The 16613-nt window shown below is 40.3% G+C and overlaps 1 protein-coding gene across 1 annotated transcript in view; it reads left to right on the forward strand.

Annotated features, from left to right (window-relative positions):
• The first annotated feature begins 285 nt into the window (after positions 1-285).
• Positions 286-16613, forward strand: part of LOC149206534 (structural polyprotein) — a 77408-nt gene continuing 61080 nt past the window's right edge. The window contains exons 1-2 of the mRNA XM_089395452.1: positions 286-543; positions 655-760. Coding sequence (XP_089251578.1) covers positions 458-543; positions 655-760 — 192 coding nt within the window. The 5' untranslated portion in view covers positions 286-457. The remainder of the gene's footprint in view (positions 544-654; positions 761-16613) is intronic.

Below are 16613 nucleotides of genomic sequence, written 5' to 3' on the forward strand. Positions count from 1 at the left end.
AAACCTTTGGGACACCCATAATTCGTTAGTTCTTTTAATGAATTTATAATGGGTGTGTACATTTTGCACATCTGGGATTGTGGAATTGGAAAAACATTTCATTTTGGAATGTGATGCATTCAAAAACATGTTATGAGAACATGTTAGCATAGTTTCTTGCCATTATTTTTTCGCTAGAAAATTATTGTTTTTTCGCTAAAAAATTGTTAGAAAGTTGACCGAGGGCATCATCAATTTGAATCAAAACCAAAAACACATAACTACTTTTTAATCTCTCATACATCTTAATATATCATTTCATTTCGTAAGTCACACATTACCAGATGAAAGCTTTCTTGATACTTTGAAGAACAGGGTATCCTCAACAACACCTCTGCGATTATACAAAAGAGATTTCTTGTGTTAATGTCCGGGTTATCTATATGCGCGTTGGAATAATTTGATTGCCAATCTCAGGATGGCAATTGTGGATACTCTGAAGCTGTTGACAATTCTGCTGTGCTGCGTAGCGTACATATGTCCACCAGCAACAGAATGTTCCAGGTACCATCGCCCTCTATCTTCTTGTTTTGTACTAATTTAACAATGGTGGTCTAGCATGGCCTGATGGGGAATGCGATGAAGGATTTCCAATGATTTTTAATTGTTATGCAGCCTTGAAAAGCGAGAATTAGCGGAGGAGAGATTGGAAAAAATTGACAACGCCACTTTTGAATGCTTGTCCTCAGGGCCCTGCGTCCCCTGTTCTTATTCTGAGAAGGTACACGGCAGTATTCTTATTCTTCATTTAATTGAATCACTATTCCATTCTGATCTTTTCTGTTTTCAGAGCACATATAATGCAATGACCTCTAAAGATTCGAACTTGTGATTAGGAGATTGAACATACTTAATGCTGCTTCTATAATGGCGTGGATCACAGCAGGGCACCTAAGTCTCACGCAATCATTCTGAAAATCAAATTTACTGCACTGCACCGCAACAAACAAATCTTTATCCCGGGATTGTTTACTGCTTCTAGTTATCTCATTTTTATTTTGGAATTTTTTACTTAAAACCTTACTGTCAGAATCTAGCTCTGATCATTTCCTCCTGGACAGCTGCGTTGGACATTGATCAGGTCTGAAAGCAAAAATAGTTAGAATGTATATGACGTGGAGGATTGGATGAACTAACTTGAATGCTTGATGAGAGCGGGGCAAAAATGATTTTTTTCTTTTCTTTTTTGATTGGAAGTCTTTCAAGAATAGCATGCCCCGTGGGGTCGCTCTGCACAGAATGGGGTTTCTTTGGCTTACATGCCAGGTGCGAGGTGTAACTATTCCACTACAATTGCCCGGGGCTTGCACCTGGTCTGATTCCTTTGTGACTGATGCCATTCGAGTGGGTCAGACCACGGTGAGAATGAAACCCTAGTGAATGGCTCAATACTCCATCGACCTTACCAGCAAACCTTTACCCCATGGGTGGGTCCAATTTTTGAACATTTTTAACAGTGTACAAATACTCGTCTCTCTTCCCTTTTTACACATGCTGCAAGGGGCTGCACCTTACAGACTGGGGTTTCTTTGGCTTACATACCGGGTATGAGGTGGAACTATTCCACCGAAATTGCCTGAAGCTTGCACCTCATCTGATCCCTTTGTAACTCATGTAATTTGGGTGAGGCAGATCATAGTGAGAATGAAACCCTGTTGAATGGGTTCATACTCCATTGACCATAGCAGCGAACCTATGCCCCATTGGTGGGACAATTTTTTTGTCTTTAACATTTTTATTTCAGCGCAAATATAGTCTGGTCTCTCATCCTTTTTCAGAAACAAAAGAGTCCTTAGTTTTAGCCGTGTTCAACGTTCCAATTTATTTTCTTTCCGCCTTAGAAACTGACAGAATCATTAATTATAGCGGGGTGCTAATATTCCTCATAGCCAGCCTCAGCAATGAAAATGTTCTCCGTTGTTGCAAATGACTTGGTTGATGAAGTTATGTTTATCAAGCTTCAGCAGCTTTGATTTTAATGTGGAGATCCTCTTCTGAATGAAGTTAAGACCTAATTCTCCTTCGAGCACAAATGTCATTATCGTCTGTACTTTTTATGATCTTGCAATAGGATCATTTCTCAAGAAGATGCAGGGATGCAGGGCTGGTGGCCCAGGATATTTTTTAGGGGTGAATTTTTGCTAACTGGCTATTTTTGCACTTGGTTTCAAAAAATACATTTGTGAATTGGCCATTTTCACATTAAAAATTCACCTATTTTTTACATAAAATATGCACATATGAACAATATTTACCAAAATTTACAAGTTTTAACAGTGAACTGTATGTTTTTTTTGAATATTGACCTACTTATCTATACATATGATTTTTTCAATCTGAAACAATCACCTAGAATACTATACTTAGGTATAATATTTGGATCCCTGAAAAATACAGAGGACTACATAAAATATAATCAGTGAATTGAACATACCCTTTTTGTACGTAAGCTTTCTTGATTCGGTCTTAGCTTTTTTGTATTTTTGTAAAGATGAGATTTTTCCATTGGAATTCATGTCAACCTTATTCTCCGGAATACTACAGTGGCTTAAATCCGAAGAATATATCAAAATAGGAAAAAAAACATATGATAATCGAGTCCAAAAGGACCTCCCAAAATGAAAAAAAATTATGAATTGCTAGTACAGTATGCATTGTGTTAGATATGAGTTGTGAGATTCCATTGAGTCTGAACTGGAACTGCTGAATGTAGCACTGAAATTTAGACCTTATCAACATCAGATGAGACTGTCTGTAGAAATTCCTTGAAAATTCTGCACTGCTGTAGTGAACAAATCTGAAACTAAATTGTAACACCAAGACACATAATTTCTCTACTCTTTTGCAGTGGAATAGAACAGAATTAAAAACACATTAACACAATATAATAACACAGAATTTTCTAGGGAACCCAACTGGGAAACCCTCTGCTTGTTTGAGAATTATATTGATAGAATTTTGAGCAATAGATCTCTTACAATACAACCTTGTTTCAATAGAAAAATAGTCCTGTTCTCCCTGCTTGTCCTGAGCTGAAACACCTTGCAAGAACCCTAATCCTGCTTCCCTATTTCTTTCCGCAAATCTGAATGAAATTCTCCTCTATCAACTGTGCACAGGTTTCTCCTTAGTATGCTCTTTCCACACACAAGCTTCTGCACACAAACTCGTGCTCTCTATTGCCTTGTCTCACCAACTCGTGCTCACAAAACAATGAATCAATTCTGTGCCTTGATCCTCCTTATAAGCTTTTTGCTCATGCTATATCTGGCAAGTTTATTTTTAGAACTCGGTCTTGTGATTGACTAGTTAACTCAGTCTAACAGCCTGTAACATTGTATGCTTGGTGTATTTGCTGCTAAGTACCATACAACTGTCCCAGTGTTAGTTAGTTGTTCCTTGCATGCTGCTCTCCTTCGGAGACGGATGCTCTGGATGTTCCAGCAGTGCACGGCAGTTCCTAGCAGTTCCAGCTGTTCCCAGTAGTTCCGGTTGTTCCCGATAGTTTCGGCTTTTTCCCTTTGCGTCAGCTGTTACGGCAGTTCCCGACAGTTCCAGCTGTTCCGGCTTCTGCCTTCTGCGTCAGCTTCCCCGGCTGTTTTGGCAGTTTCGGCTATTCCCGGCAATTCTGGCTTCTGCCCTCTATGTCAGCTTTCCTAGTAATTCCGGCAATTCTCGACAATTCCAGTTGTTCCCGACAGTTCCCGACAATTCCGGTTGTTCCTGGCAGTTCCCGACAGTTCCAGCTTCTACCCTCTGTGTTAGCGGTTCCGGCTTCTGCCCTCTGCGTCAGCTTTCTCGACAATTCTGGCAGTTCCCGACAGTTCTGACTATTCCTAGCAGTTCTGGGTTCTGCCCTCTGCATCAACTTTCCCAGCATTTCCGGCAGTTCCCGGCAATTCCGGTTGTTCCCGGCAGTTCCGGCTTGCCCTTTGGATTAGGGCAACGTTATCCCTTAGGATCTCTCCTCCTACTAAAACCCAAAGACAAGTAGAGAGGAAGAGATCCCAAGTGTATTTAAAATGACTTGAAGGCCACCTCTATTTATACTATAATGTTGAGCATAAGTGGGGTTTATTTGGTTGCTGACCGACCTTGACGAATTGCCCCATAACACAAATAAATTCATATCTCCATGAATACTTATCGGAATCGGATGATCTTTAGATCAGTCCTACACCTCTCGATGAGAGGGATCCAAGAAAAATATCAGCTTCCATTAATAAGATGACCCACATGGAGTTTGGCCCTAGTTGCCAATTTTAACAAGTGATCAATAGCTCTAATAGCAAAAAAACTTTATTGCAATCAGTGCAAATTATATTTGAATGTTGCTTCAACTATTACCAATTCAACCATTACATTTTAGCTTTTCAAATATCTTAAGCACATCATATTTTGTAAATTTCCTTGAGATGACTTTGGACGTTAATTCTAAAGAGGAACTCGACCTCTTCTTGTAAGCCCATAACAATATTATTAACAACGAAAGTTTAATAATATCAAATAATTTTGCTTCCTTTACATCATCAACCTTTGAGTATTCGAAACATAGGAGAATGTCTTCATGATACTTAAAGCAAAAAGGTTGAATAACTCTTTGCAAATCCCATTTAGAAAGGAACTTCAAAGGTCACATGCTATTTCATAGTTTCATAGATCTATATAGAAACTTTGGCTTTGCAAGTTCATTTTCGCTCATATTTTGGCTTTTAGACTTATCGAACATGAATCGTATTGAGAGAGTCAACATGTCTCAAGATAACTTGTATGCTGACATACTTTCTTTCATACAAAGTCTTCAGTTATTGTTAGAAATCTTCACAAAGACTTGAGACTTTATATGTTTTGTCTTGAGATGCATTCTTGAATTATAGCACAGACTTGTCCCAAATTGCTTGAACTAGAGATTGAGGGAAAATACATTTTCAATTCTCAAAAGAACAAAACTTCTGAAATAACGCATGCCTGGCAATGCAATCAAACTTTGTTGGCTTTGACTTGACTGAACCAATTACCTTATGATATTCCATGGTCTTAGTTCCTTTCCTTAAAGGACTTTTTTCCAGTCTTGTAGTAGACCAAGTATCTTCGATTTATGAGAAGCATTCTTCCTTGGCAATGAGCATTAGCACTTTCTATTTTTTTGGAAACAATAGGCCAGTCTCATATGCTCAAGACTTCTCAATATATACTTCTTAATGATTCCGTCCTTTTAAAAGTCAATCACAATAAACAAATTGTATAGGATGTGTATTTTCTGAGACGTCGAGGCCTTATTTCATAAGTAACTGGATATCCTATTTTGGGGTTTGATCTAAAGAACTTCGACCTTTAAGATTTCTGAAATTTTTGGATCTAGACATAGAGGCTTGTTGAGAAATTTAGGGCATAGGGATGAGGTGATTTCTCTTAAATGGTAACTGCTTGTGATGCAACTTTTATTAGTCTTTTATTTGCTTCTTTCTCTCTGTTGATTATGTTAATGTTTTCTATCATCAAACAATGACCAAATTATAAATAAGCATGAGACAAGAGACACAAAATGTAGCCGATCAACTAGGGCCAAAACCTCTCCAACTTGAGAGGACAACTCAAACAAATTCTTCTTATAGAAACTTCAAGTGACGAATTCCAAGACCAAGACCCTTGACTTATCAACTTCTCCAAGACCAAGTCACGAGACCCTTTTTCATTGCTTCTCCTTTTGACCCAAGTCAACACTGGTCAAACTGACTTCTAGCACTGTTAATTTCGGTTCTCTGAAATTTCGACCCTCTTCCACAATCCTACAATTCTCGGCATGCCTGAAACTTTTGCAATTTCACACGTGTGGGTTGATTGATGGAGCTTGATGGTATTTTCTTTCTTCGCTTGACTTGAGGGCTTCTCCTTATGATCTTCGCTGGCAAGAATGTTGGTTTAGTGACCTTCTTCTAGGCTTCTTCAATGGATGGTGCAACCCTACTGCAAAAACCCTAATCCCTGTCACACGTGCGAGGAGAATAACCCAAAAATAGTGCCAAAAACACTTTGGTTTCTTCTTCTTCTTTCTTCGCTAGATGAGAGGCTCCTATTACTCCTTTTCTCGCACTTCTTGTTGTATTTCAGATGCTTGATTGAGTGGTGTCTCAAGTGAGGCCGAGTCCTCACTATATATAGTGATCTGCCCATGAAATAAGCTAACTTGTGCAAGTGAGTAGGCCGACATGCTCTTCTAGAATGATCTCCATCTCCTTTTGAGGGCCGACTTGAAGGAGTACTTGTGACAAGGTCTTGGAGAGTTAATGACTCAAACAAATTCTCTTTTTACAATATGTAACATGCCCAAATGGGCCTCCAATACATGACTTGGACTCACTGGACTTGATGATTTGATGACTTGATGACCAAACCTAATAGCTCACAATGGGAGCTTCATCTATAAAATTCCTGGAGCATGAAACCCATGACTCAAGCATTACAATTTTTTTTTTTTTTTTTTTTACATCAATAACATAAAATCAAGATTACACATGTCATTATGAAGACCGAACCTAGTTACATATTTCAACACTCCCTCTTAACTAGGGAGGTATTCATAATTCATACAAGGTACTTGGACATTCTCAATTTGAAGAATTCTCATAAGAAGAGTCGGATTGGTAACCCATCTGTTTAGCATCATAACATCCAACATTGTCACATAGCAAGGCCTTGACTAACAACTCTATCTCTCCACAAGGTCAGAGAACAATGCTGGTGAGACCAATGATTTATAGACACCCTCATCATTGTCTCTCTCGAAATATACCCTACCCAGGCTTTCTCAGAGTATGTTCCACCTGGACTATTCTTATGTTGGATTCCCAATCCTCAAAGTATATCGGTCCTCTACGACTACTCTTATCTTGGATGCCCTACCACATCCTCAAAGAGTATCAGATGCCAGATGCTTACCCAATCCTCCATTCTATCTTCCCAAGTGAAGACAAGAATGATGTGTCTATCTCTCCCTCTCAACTAGGGAGGATGTATCCATTCCATTGAGGAACATACCCATTCCTATAATTGAATGTATCCAAGCTCCCTTTTGACTAGGGAGTTGCTTCCAACAACTCTTTAGGTGGAGATCATGGGACAATTAGCTGCTTGTAAGACTTCTTCTTTCGATGTCATGAACTTCTTCTTTCATATGAAGCCTGCATCTTTTGGGACTTCTTTGTAGGGCACAGACCATCCATCACTTTCATGAATCATGTCAATCATGTCATCCTTCTTTTCATCAGAAAGTGATCCATTAGTCCATATCTGGCCTTCCTTTATGCCTTGCTACCTTCTTCATGTCATGTTTCTTTAAGGACCTTTCATCCTGCCACATGAACTTCAATTGTAGAAGATATCCACAACTCTTCCCTTGACAGCCTTGCATAAGCCCATCTAGATATTGTTCAAAAATAGAGAAATGATCATTAAATAAAAATTACCTTTGTGATGGTATTTCATCATGACATCTCCATGTTTGCATAAGCATCCTACATACATATTGACACATCTCCAAAAGATACCCTGCATACATATTGACACATCTCCAAACGATATATAATGTCAAGGGTCTCTTTCTTTTTCAGTTTTCATCAGGATTTTCATATCTTTCCCATGGAGATATCATAGTCAAATCTTTTAGTCCCTGGATGTTGATTGTCTTCTCCATAGTTGCATTTTTTCGTGATCTCTTCCTTTCTTTCTTCACAGATTTCTTTCTAGGAACTTCCAATTATAGTTCCTCCAATTTTGTCAACCACCTCATATTTCATATGAGGACATATTATGTTGATTTCATCTTGTCAATGTGCGAATCATCCCTTCCTGCATCCTTCCAAAGGTAGAGATGCTCTCGAGGTAGAGCATTCATTCATGATATTTGCAACCATATGACATGACTTAATTAAATATATGTGTACATACCTCATTTCTCTCTTTAGGTCATCTAGACTTCCTTCAACAACTTCTTTGATTGAAAGAGCTCCAATCATCTTGACTTGCTTCGTATCTTATGACATCATACCTTTATTCCATGTATCCCATACAAGGTGGAATTCTCGAAACACTTGCTCCTTTCAATAAGTGAACCTTCCAGTGCAGATTCCAACAGAGGATCTTGATTATCTTCATCCAACAAATGCTCCTCTTCAATAATGCATGATGAGCTTTTTATAATAGATGAATTTCTTCTTTCCATAAGTGCTACTTATGCTTCTAACGAGGTTATCAAGAGCTACATCTTTCTATAGGTGGCTGCCATAGACTTCTATTTAACTATCTTTCATACTAATTTTAAGATAATGTCATGAGCTCTTGCTTTTAATTGTATGCTTCTATGATGCCATGATGCATCCTATCATGCTTCTTAGTAATTCCTACCATGATCGCTGTACACAGAACAACTTGAAAACAAGAACTTGAAGAGAACTAGGTGAGGACGACTATCTCAATCATAGTAGAAATCTTTTACTTCCTCTTTCTTGGATTTCTTCTTTTCAGCTTCCTCCATTTCTTCAGTGATATGGGCTTCTTCTCTTCGTCTTTTGATGTTGTTCTTCTTGAGTTTAGGACAATCCCTCTTGTAGTCCCCATATTCTTGACATCCATAACATTGAACCTTTGCCATGTTCTTCTTTTTTTCCTGAGGACCAAATTTCCCAAACTTCCCTTTTCTCTTTGCCATAACAACATATGCGTGAGTTTGATCATTTGATACTACATCATATTTTGCTTTCAACTTGGTCTCGTCTATTTTGCATAGTGACCATAGATCCTTGAATGGAGTAGCTCCCTTCCCATAAATGTTTGTTGTAAAGTGTTAAATTATGGTATGTTCTATGCTTAGTGCAGTTTACTTCAATTTCTTCTTATTAGCCACTGATTAGCAATCACATTAACATATAGTAAAATGTAGATGGAACATTAATAGATCGACAAAAAACAAGCCAAGACAACAGACACCAAATGTGGCGGCTAGCCAGGGACAAACCCCAATGTGGGGAAACCCTTTGATCAAATCTTCTATAATCTTCAATAGTTCCGCAGAGAGAGAAATAATACAAATACATAAATCTAAAATTTTATGACAACAGCAGCAAACCCTAACCAACAAATTCAAATTTGGTCAAACAAGATGAAATTGACGTTCAATATGCTTGGTCAATTTCCCGGTCATCTAGGCCTCCAACAGCAAGAAGAGGCAACCCATAAATAGTCCTAAAAGCCCAGTCAAACTATAGTCAACTGAAGTCAACCTGCTGCTACAAACTAGGGCAGTCAACGCTGGTCAAACTAGAGGTCAGAATTCCTCAGTTTGCGTGCCAAAATTTGCGGCCTACCTAGGAGAGACAGCCACACTAAAACTGCAGCCTTGAAATGTCCACGCTGGTCAAAGAGATGACCTGCAGCGCTTGCATCCTCCTTTCTGTGTCTTCCTTCCTTGCCCTTCAACGTCCTCTTTCTTCCCACGTGTGAGCTGCTCCTTGTGTAAACACAATGCTAAGGAGAGAGAGAGAAGAATGAGTGAGATGAGATGATGGAATAATCCCTCAACCTCACTTGTATTTATATGAAACGCTGAGCATGTGTGCCACACATTTAGCTACTGGCCGACCTTGACAATTTGTCAAGTAAATACAAATAAATTCACATCTCCATAAATACTTGTCAGAATCAGATGATTGTTAGATTAATCCTACACCTCTCAACGAGAGGAATCCAAGAAAAATATCAGCTGCCATAAATAAGATGACCCACATGGAGTTTGGCCCTAGTTGCCAATTTTAACACTCCCTCTCAACTAGGGAGAACTCCATCTGCTAATCCATCTAACCGTCGGTACTATCTTTTCCATCAAATGCACTGATCTGCACTGCGCGGTTCAGCTCTGCTGAACTATGAAGAAGAAGAAATAATCGAGGATGTATCATACCATCCTCCACTGACCCGAAGTCAGTCCCAGAGAGTGTGTCAAACCACTCTTACTGATCCCAAATCAGTTTCGTTGATCCCAGATCAGTTTCGTTGATCCCAGATCAATGGAGGTCATCCGAGAATAGGGAGTATAGTAGACACAACGATGCGTCCATCGATGGTACTACTATGGTCCCTAACCCCATTTCCCTGCTCATTGATCAGATGAGAGGTACTTCCCATGAGTCCCAGACTGCATGGGTAAGATGACTCGACAGGAGAACCAATCATCTTGTCCCTAAGTCGCCATGGGGTATCATAAGGGAGGGCTGAACCTTTCACCCTATACATAGCGCACCACTAGGGGAGGGTGAGTCGCCCCGTGGTCGCATGTCGCTCCAAGAAGTACCCCACGCCCCCCCGGAGCTCTCAGAGCTCAGTGCATCCATCATGCAGGACCCTCATAAGAGGGTCTCTCAACGACCCCAAGTCGTTCTCCAAAAGTCAAGAATTTGACCTTCCCAGGGGCTTCGTTAGAATGTTGGTGACTTGCTCATCGGTATCGATATATTGGAGCCTTATTGCTCCCCGCTGCACCATATCCCGAATATAGTGGTACATGATATCGATATGCTTGGAGCGATCATGAAATACGAAATTCTCTGATAAACAAATCCTGCTCTGGTTGCCACACAGGATCACGGTAGTATCCAATGTAAATCCAAACAGCTCACTAAAGAGCTTCCGCAACCGGACAGCCTCACAGCAATGTACTTTGCCTCAGCAGTGCTCAAAGCCACCGACTTCTGCTTCCTACTCATCCAGGATATCGAGGCAGATCCCAAAATTGAAACATCACCTGGAAGTGCTCTTTCGGTCCACCACACTTCCTGCCCAATCAACATCGGTATATCCATGTAGTCTCACATCTCCGGCGGTGCATCTCAACTCATGAGTGATTGTGCCACGAAGGTATCTCAACATATTCTTGACACCAATCCAATGTGTGTGGTGAGGCTCAACCATATGTTGACTCAACATGTTGACTGCAAAACATATATCCGGATGGGAGTTCACCAAGAACATCAATGCTTCGATGAGTTGACGATACTTGGTAGCATTTTGCAAAACAGGTCCGGCAACACTATCGCTTAACTTCTTGAAGTCAAGCTCCATCGGGGTAGTCACGGGCTTGCAGTCCACCATATTGAATCTCTCCAATATCTTCACCACATATTTTCCTTGAGATAGGAAAATCTCCCCTGGCTTCTGCCAGACTTCCAGTCGTACGAAATAGTGCATCAGTCCTAGGTCCTTCATCTCAAACTCAGAAGCCAACTCCCTCTTACATTTGTGAATGAGAGGGTGTGCACCTGTCAGAAAGAGGTTGTCAATGTACAACACCAGTATGAGAGGTTTATCATCTTGAACCTTAAAGTAAAGGTTAGGTCGGCTTCACTCCTAGTGAATCCCAGCTTCATCAAGTAGCTATCGATTCTCTCATACCAAGCTTGGGGTGCTTGCTTCAGCCCATAAAGGGCTTTCTTCAACCTGCATTCATGATATTCTCGATCATGAATCTCAAATCCTTCGGGTTGTTCCACATAAACTTCCTCTTTGATCGAAACATGCAAGAACGTGGTCTTGACATCCATCTGATGTAGGTTCCATCCTTGCGACGCAGCAAGGGCTATGATCGAGCGGATGGTGGTATATTGGGCAACAGGTGCAAATATCTCGTCATAGTCTATTCCTTCCTTTTGAGAGAAGCCACAAGTGACTAAACGAGCCTTATACTTTTCAACACTTCTATCAGCGTCATGCTTTATCTTGTAAAACCATTTCAAAGTGACAACAGTTTGTCCTGGGGTCTGGGGACCACATACCAGGCATCGTTCTTCATGATGGACTTGTATTCCTCAGTCATAGCATCCTTCCATACTTGATGCTTCACAACTTCAACGAATGATGAGGGCTCATTTTGAATGATCGTGCTCATAATGGTCAAGTATCCATGATACCTAGTCAGCTTCTTGCTTTCTCGGAAAGTCCCTCTGGGTGCATTGTGTCCTTCAACATCATCAAGAGTTCCCCTAAGCCATGAGGGCCTCTTCCTAGAAGAGGAAGGCTCTTGCGGAGGGGGATCAATAGGGTCCATGGGTTCTTCCAATCTGGGCATTGTTTCATCTTTCTTTTCCTCTCGTTTGCTGGTGTCAGCGTCTCCAGATTTCCGTAGTATAGGAAGATTGTCAACTTTGCTAAGAGCCATATCTTCGTCAAAGGTGACATCATGGCTAATCTCAACTTCCCTTTGACCAGCCACATAGATTCTATAGCCCTTAGTATTTTCGCTATAGCCCACGAAGATTCCTTTCTTTCCAGATGCACCCAATTTATTCCTTTTCTCTTTCGGCACATGAAAATAAACAGGATTTCCAAAAATTCTAAATTGAGATACATCTGGTTTCTTACCAGTGAACATCTCTTCGGGAGTCTTGGAATGCAATGCTTGATGAGGGCATCGGTTTTGAACATATATGATGGTATTTGCAGCTTCGGCCCATAGAAACTTTGGAAGCCTTTGATCATGGAGCATGGAACAAACGACTTCCATAATCGTACGATTCTTCCTTTCCGCCACACCATTTTGCTCAGGAGTGTATGGTGTTGTGGTCTCCCTCTTAATGTCAGCTTCCTTACAAAAGTTATGGAACTCAATGGATTCATACTCAGTCCCATTATCAATCCTTAAGATCTTGATCTTCTTCTCAGTTTGATTCTCGATCTAGGCTTTGAAGTGATGGAACCAGGAGAATACTTCATCCTTATTTTTCAAGAAGTATATCAAAGTCTTGTGAGAGTAATCATCTGTAAAAGTGAGGTAATATAAATATCCTCCCAAGGAGTTCACATGCATCATACCAGATATGTCAGAGTGAACCAATTGTAGTATACTGGAGGTCTTGCTATGCTTTGAGGGGAATGGTCCCCTTTTGAGCTTCGCTTCGGCACATCCCGGTCATACACCTTCTTGCTCTACTTTAAACTCAAGCATCCATGTCACCATTTGTCTCACATCGGGTAGAGCTTTGTAATGAAGGTGAGCAAACCTCCAGTGCTATAGTTTGGACTGAAGAGATGTGTCACGACTCACAAGACATGACACCCAGCGAACTTCCTCCGACTTGATATAGAGAGTCAACCCAAAACCGAAGAGTGAAAGCATCTTTAAAATTCTTTTTCCATACACGTACCTTGCCATTGATGAAGGCCACCTTGTAGCCTTTGTCTTCCATTGCCGAAATGGACACTAGGTTCTTTTTGAGATCAGGTACATATAGGACTTCTTGCAAATGAATTGTATTACCCTGATTCAATTGAAGAGAGACATTCCCTACGCCTTTCATGGGATATTTGGAGTTGTCCCCAAGAATAATTTCCAGGTTGGTCTCCTTCTCTATTAGATTAGAGAGAGCTTCTTTGTAACCAGTGAAGTGCCTTGAGGCACCACTATCAATAAGCCAATTGCCCAACGAGTCTGGAGGAGAAGTAGTAGAGAGGGCTGATATCAGATAATATTCATCTTGCTTATTGTTACAACGTTAGATTCATACTTGGAGTTTCTTGCCTTCTTGGAGGGTTGATCACTAACTTGATTTCCGACATTCATCTTTCCTTGACATGCCATTGAACCTGCCCTTCCTTTGATTGTTGTGGGAATTGCCCTTGGAGTGATTTTGATCATTGTCATGAGATGTGTCCTTTCTATTAGGACATTCCCTCGCATAGTGGTCAATTTTGTTGCAAATGAAACATGTTCCTTTCTTTCCACCTTTCGGTTGGCCTTTCCCTTAGATTTTGCCCCAGAATTATTTCTCCTTTTAGCATGATAGGAGAATGCAGCGGGATTGCCTCTAAGTGCAGGCATTTCCTGCTCTTCCATCTTTGTTTCTTCTTGAATGCATCTTGCCGTCAATTCCTCAATTCCTGGAATTACATTATGGTTGAGAATAGTGGTTCTGAATATGTACCATTCATATGGGAGCGCTCTGAGAGTTGTGATGGTCAGTTCCCTGTCAGGAATGACTTCCCCAATTGATAGGAGATCATTCTTGATCTCGGTGATCCTTAAGAAGTAGGCTTGCATACTCTCATCTTTGCCCTTCTTAATTTCCTTCAGCTTATTCTTAAGAAACAAAACTTGATTTGCATCACTAACTTTAAATAAGCTTACCAGTCTATTGTAAATTTTCTTGGAGGTGGTCAACTCGGAAACGTAGGCTATCAGGTGCTTGTCGATAGAGTCCCGAATGATCTTCTTTGCTTTGACTTCACTCCTGGTCCAACACTTCCTGCTCTTCCAATGATGGAGGCTCAATGATTCTGCCTCTCACATGGTCCAACACTTCCTGCTCTTTCAATGTCAGACCGAGAGACATCTTCCATCTGTGATAGTCAGACTTCTCACAGAGCTTGTCTTCAGCAGGGAAGTGTGATGAGGACCCCATGAAGTCTTTAGGATTGCTTCAAAAGCCTTCGGTAATTGCTCTTGTTCTTGCTCTTGCTTGGGCTTTGCCTTCACCTCAGCGCCGATACCATGTTAAATTATGGTATGTTCTATGCTTAGTGCAATTTACTTCAATTTCTTCTTATTAGCCACTGATTAGCAATCACATTAACATACAGTAAAATGCAGATGGAACATTAATAGATCGACAGAGAACAAGCCAAGACAAGAGACACCAGATGTGGCGGGTAGCCAGGGACAAACCCCACTGTGGGGAAACCCTTTGATCAATTCTTCTATAATCTTCAATAGTTCAACAGAGAGAGAAATAGTATAAATGCATAAATCTGTAATTTTATGACAGTAGCAACAAACCCTAACCAACAAATTCAAATCTGGTCAAACAAGATGAAATTGACCTTCAATATGCTTGGTCAATTTCCCGGTCATCTAGGCCTCCAACAGCAAGAAGAGGCAGCTCATAAATAGTTCGAAAAACCTAGTCAAACTGCACTCAACTGAAGTCAACCTGCTGCCACAAATTAGGGTAGTCAACGCTGGTCAAACCAAAGGTCATAATGCCTTGATTTGCGTGCTAGAATTTGCGGCCTGCCTAGGAGAGACAACCACACTAAAACCGTAGCACTGAAATGTCCACGCTGGTCAATGCTGGTCAAAGAGATGACTTGCAACTTCTGCGTCTTCCTTCCTTGCCCTTCAATGTCCTCCTTCCTACGTGCGCTGCTCCTTGTGTAAACCCAATGCTAAGGAGAGAGAGAGAAGAATGAGTGAGATGAGATGATGGAATAATGCCTCAACCTCAATTGTATTTATATGAAATGCCGAGCATGTGTGCCACACATTTAGCTGCTGTCCGACCGTGACAATTTATCAAGTAAATACAAATAAATTCATATCTCCATAAATACTTGTCGGAATCGGATGATCGTTAGATCAATCCTACACCTCTCGACGAGAGGAATCCAAGAAAAATATCAACTACCATAAATAATATGACCCACATGGAGTTTGGCCATAGTTGCCAATTTTAACATAAAGTTACCCCATTCTTCAAGTAGTGCATTAAGTACTATGGTAGTCATTTCTTTGTCAGACATAATTTCTCCCAATTTTGGGAGTTGATCCTTTATTTCAGATATCCTCATAAAGTAGGATGCTATTTCTTTTTTCGATATCCTCAGCTTGTAGAGTTCTTGTCTTAACAAGATGACTTCTCTTGCAGTGCTTACAGAAAACAACTCTACAAGTTTGTCATAAATTTCTTTTGAAGTTTCAAGTTTAGATACATAGGGAATGAAGGGATCCTTGATGGATTCTATGAGAATCCTTTGAGCCCTTACTTCCCCTTTCATATACCTTGTGAGTGCTTGAGCATCTTCTTTTGGAGGTTTGGTGATTGAGCCCTTAACATGTTCCATGACCTCATTTTCTATGAGGTTTAGATCTGTCCTTTTCTTCCATGCAAGAAAATTTGAAGCCCCAACCAACTTGTTTCTTTCCTTGCAAAAAGACATTTTGACAGATTCAGATGTAGACATAAATATAGTTACTTGTGAAGATGCTCCTTCAACTTGCTACCTCCTTGAATTTGATATAGATAATAGAAAACTTCTCCTTGATGAAGATGGTTTTCTTCAAGAGTGATCCTCGGCTCCAAAGAGAGGGAGATCACTTTGAATCCTTTGATGATGATGACAATGTCCTTGATCTAGCTCCTTGATGAGTTGACTTTGATTTGTAGAAATCTTCAACTTGAGTAGTCTTTGTGGTCTCTTTCCTTGATCTTGAGGAAGGATCCCAAGGATGCTTCTAGTGTAGACTTCTTTTTTGATCGTTCTAGGGTTTTGACCCTTTTCCTTAAGATGATGATGTAGTCGTTGCCTTCTTGGAGATGAGAGGATCTTCTTGATTCTTTGATACCCTTGATGCCTTTCTAGAACTTCGGTCTTTGAGTGCTTGAGAGTCCCTTATTGAACTGCCCTTCCTTGACTTGTCACCTTAGCTCTGATACCATGTTGAGAAATCTAGGGCATAGGGATGAGGTGATTTCTCTTAAATGATAAATGCTTGTGGTGCAACTTTTGTTAGTCTTTTATTATCTTCTTTCTTT

The sequence above is a fragment of the Pinus tabuliformis genome, chromosome 1_2, assembly GCF_031772625.1.
Source record: "Pinus tabuliformis cultivar Carrire ecotype Pingquan chromosome 1_2, CPIR1, whole genome shotgun sequence".
Lineage (NCBI taxonomy): Eukaryota > Viridiplantae > Streptophyta > Pinopsida > Pinales > Pinaceae > Pinus > Pinus tabuliformis.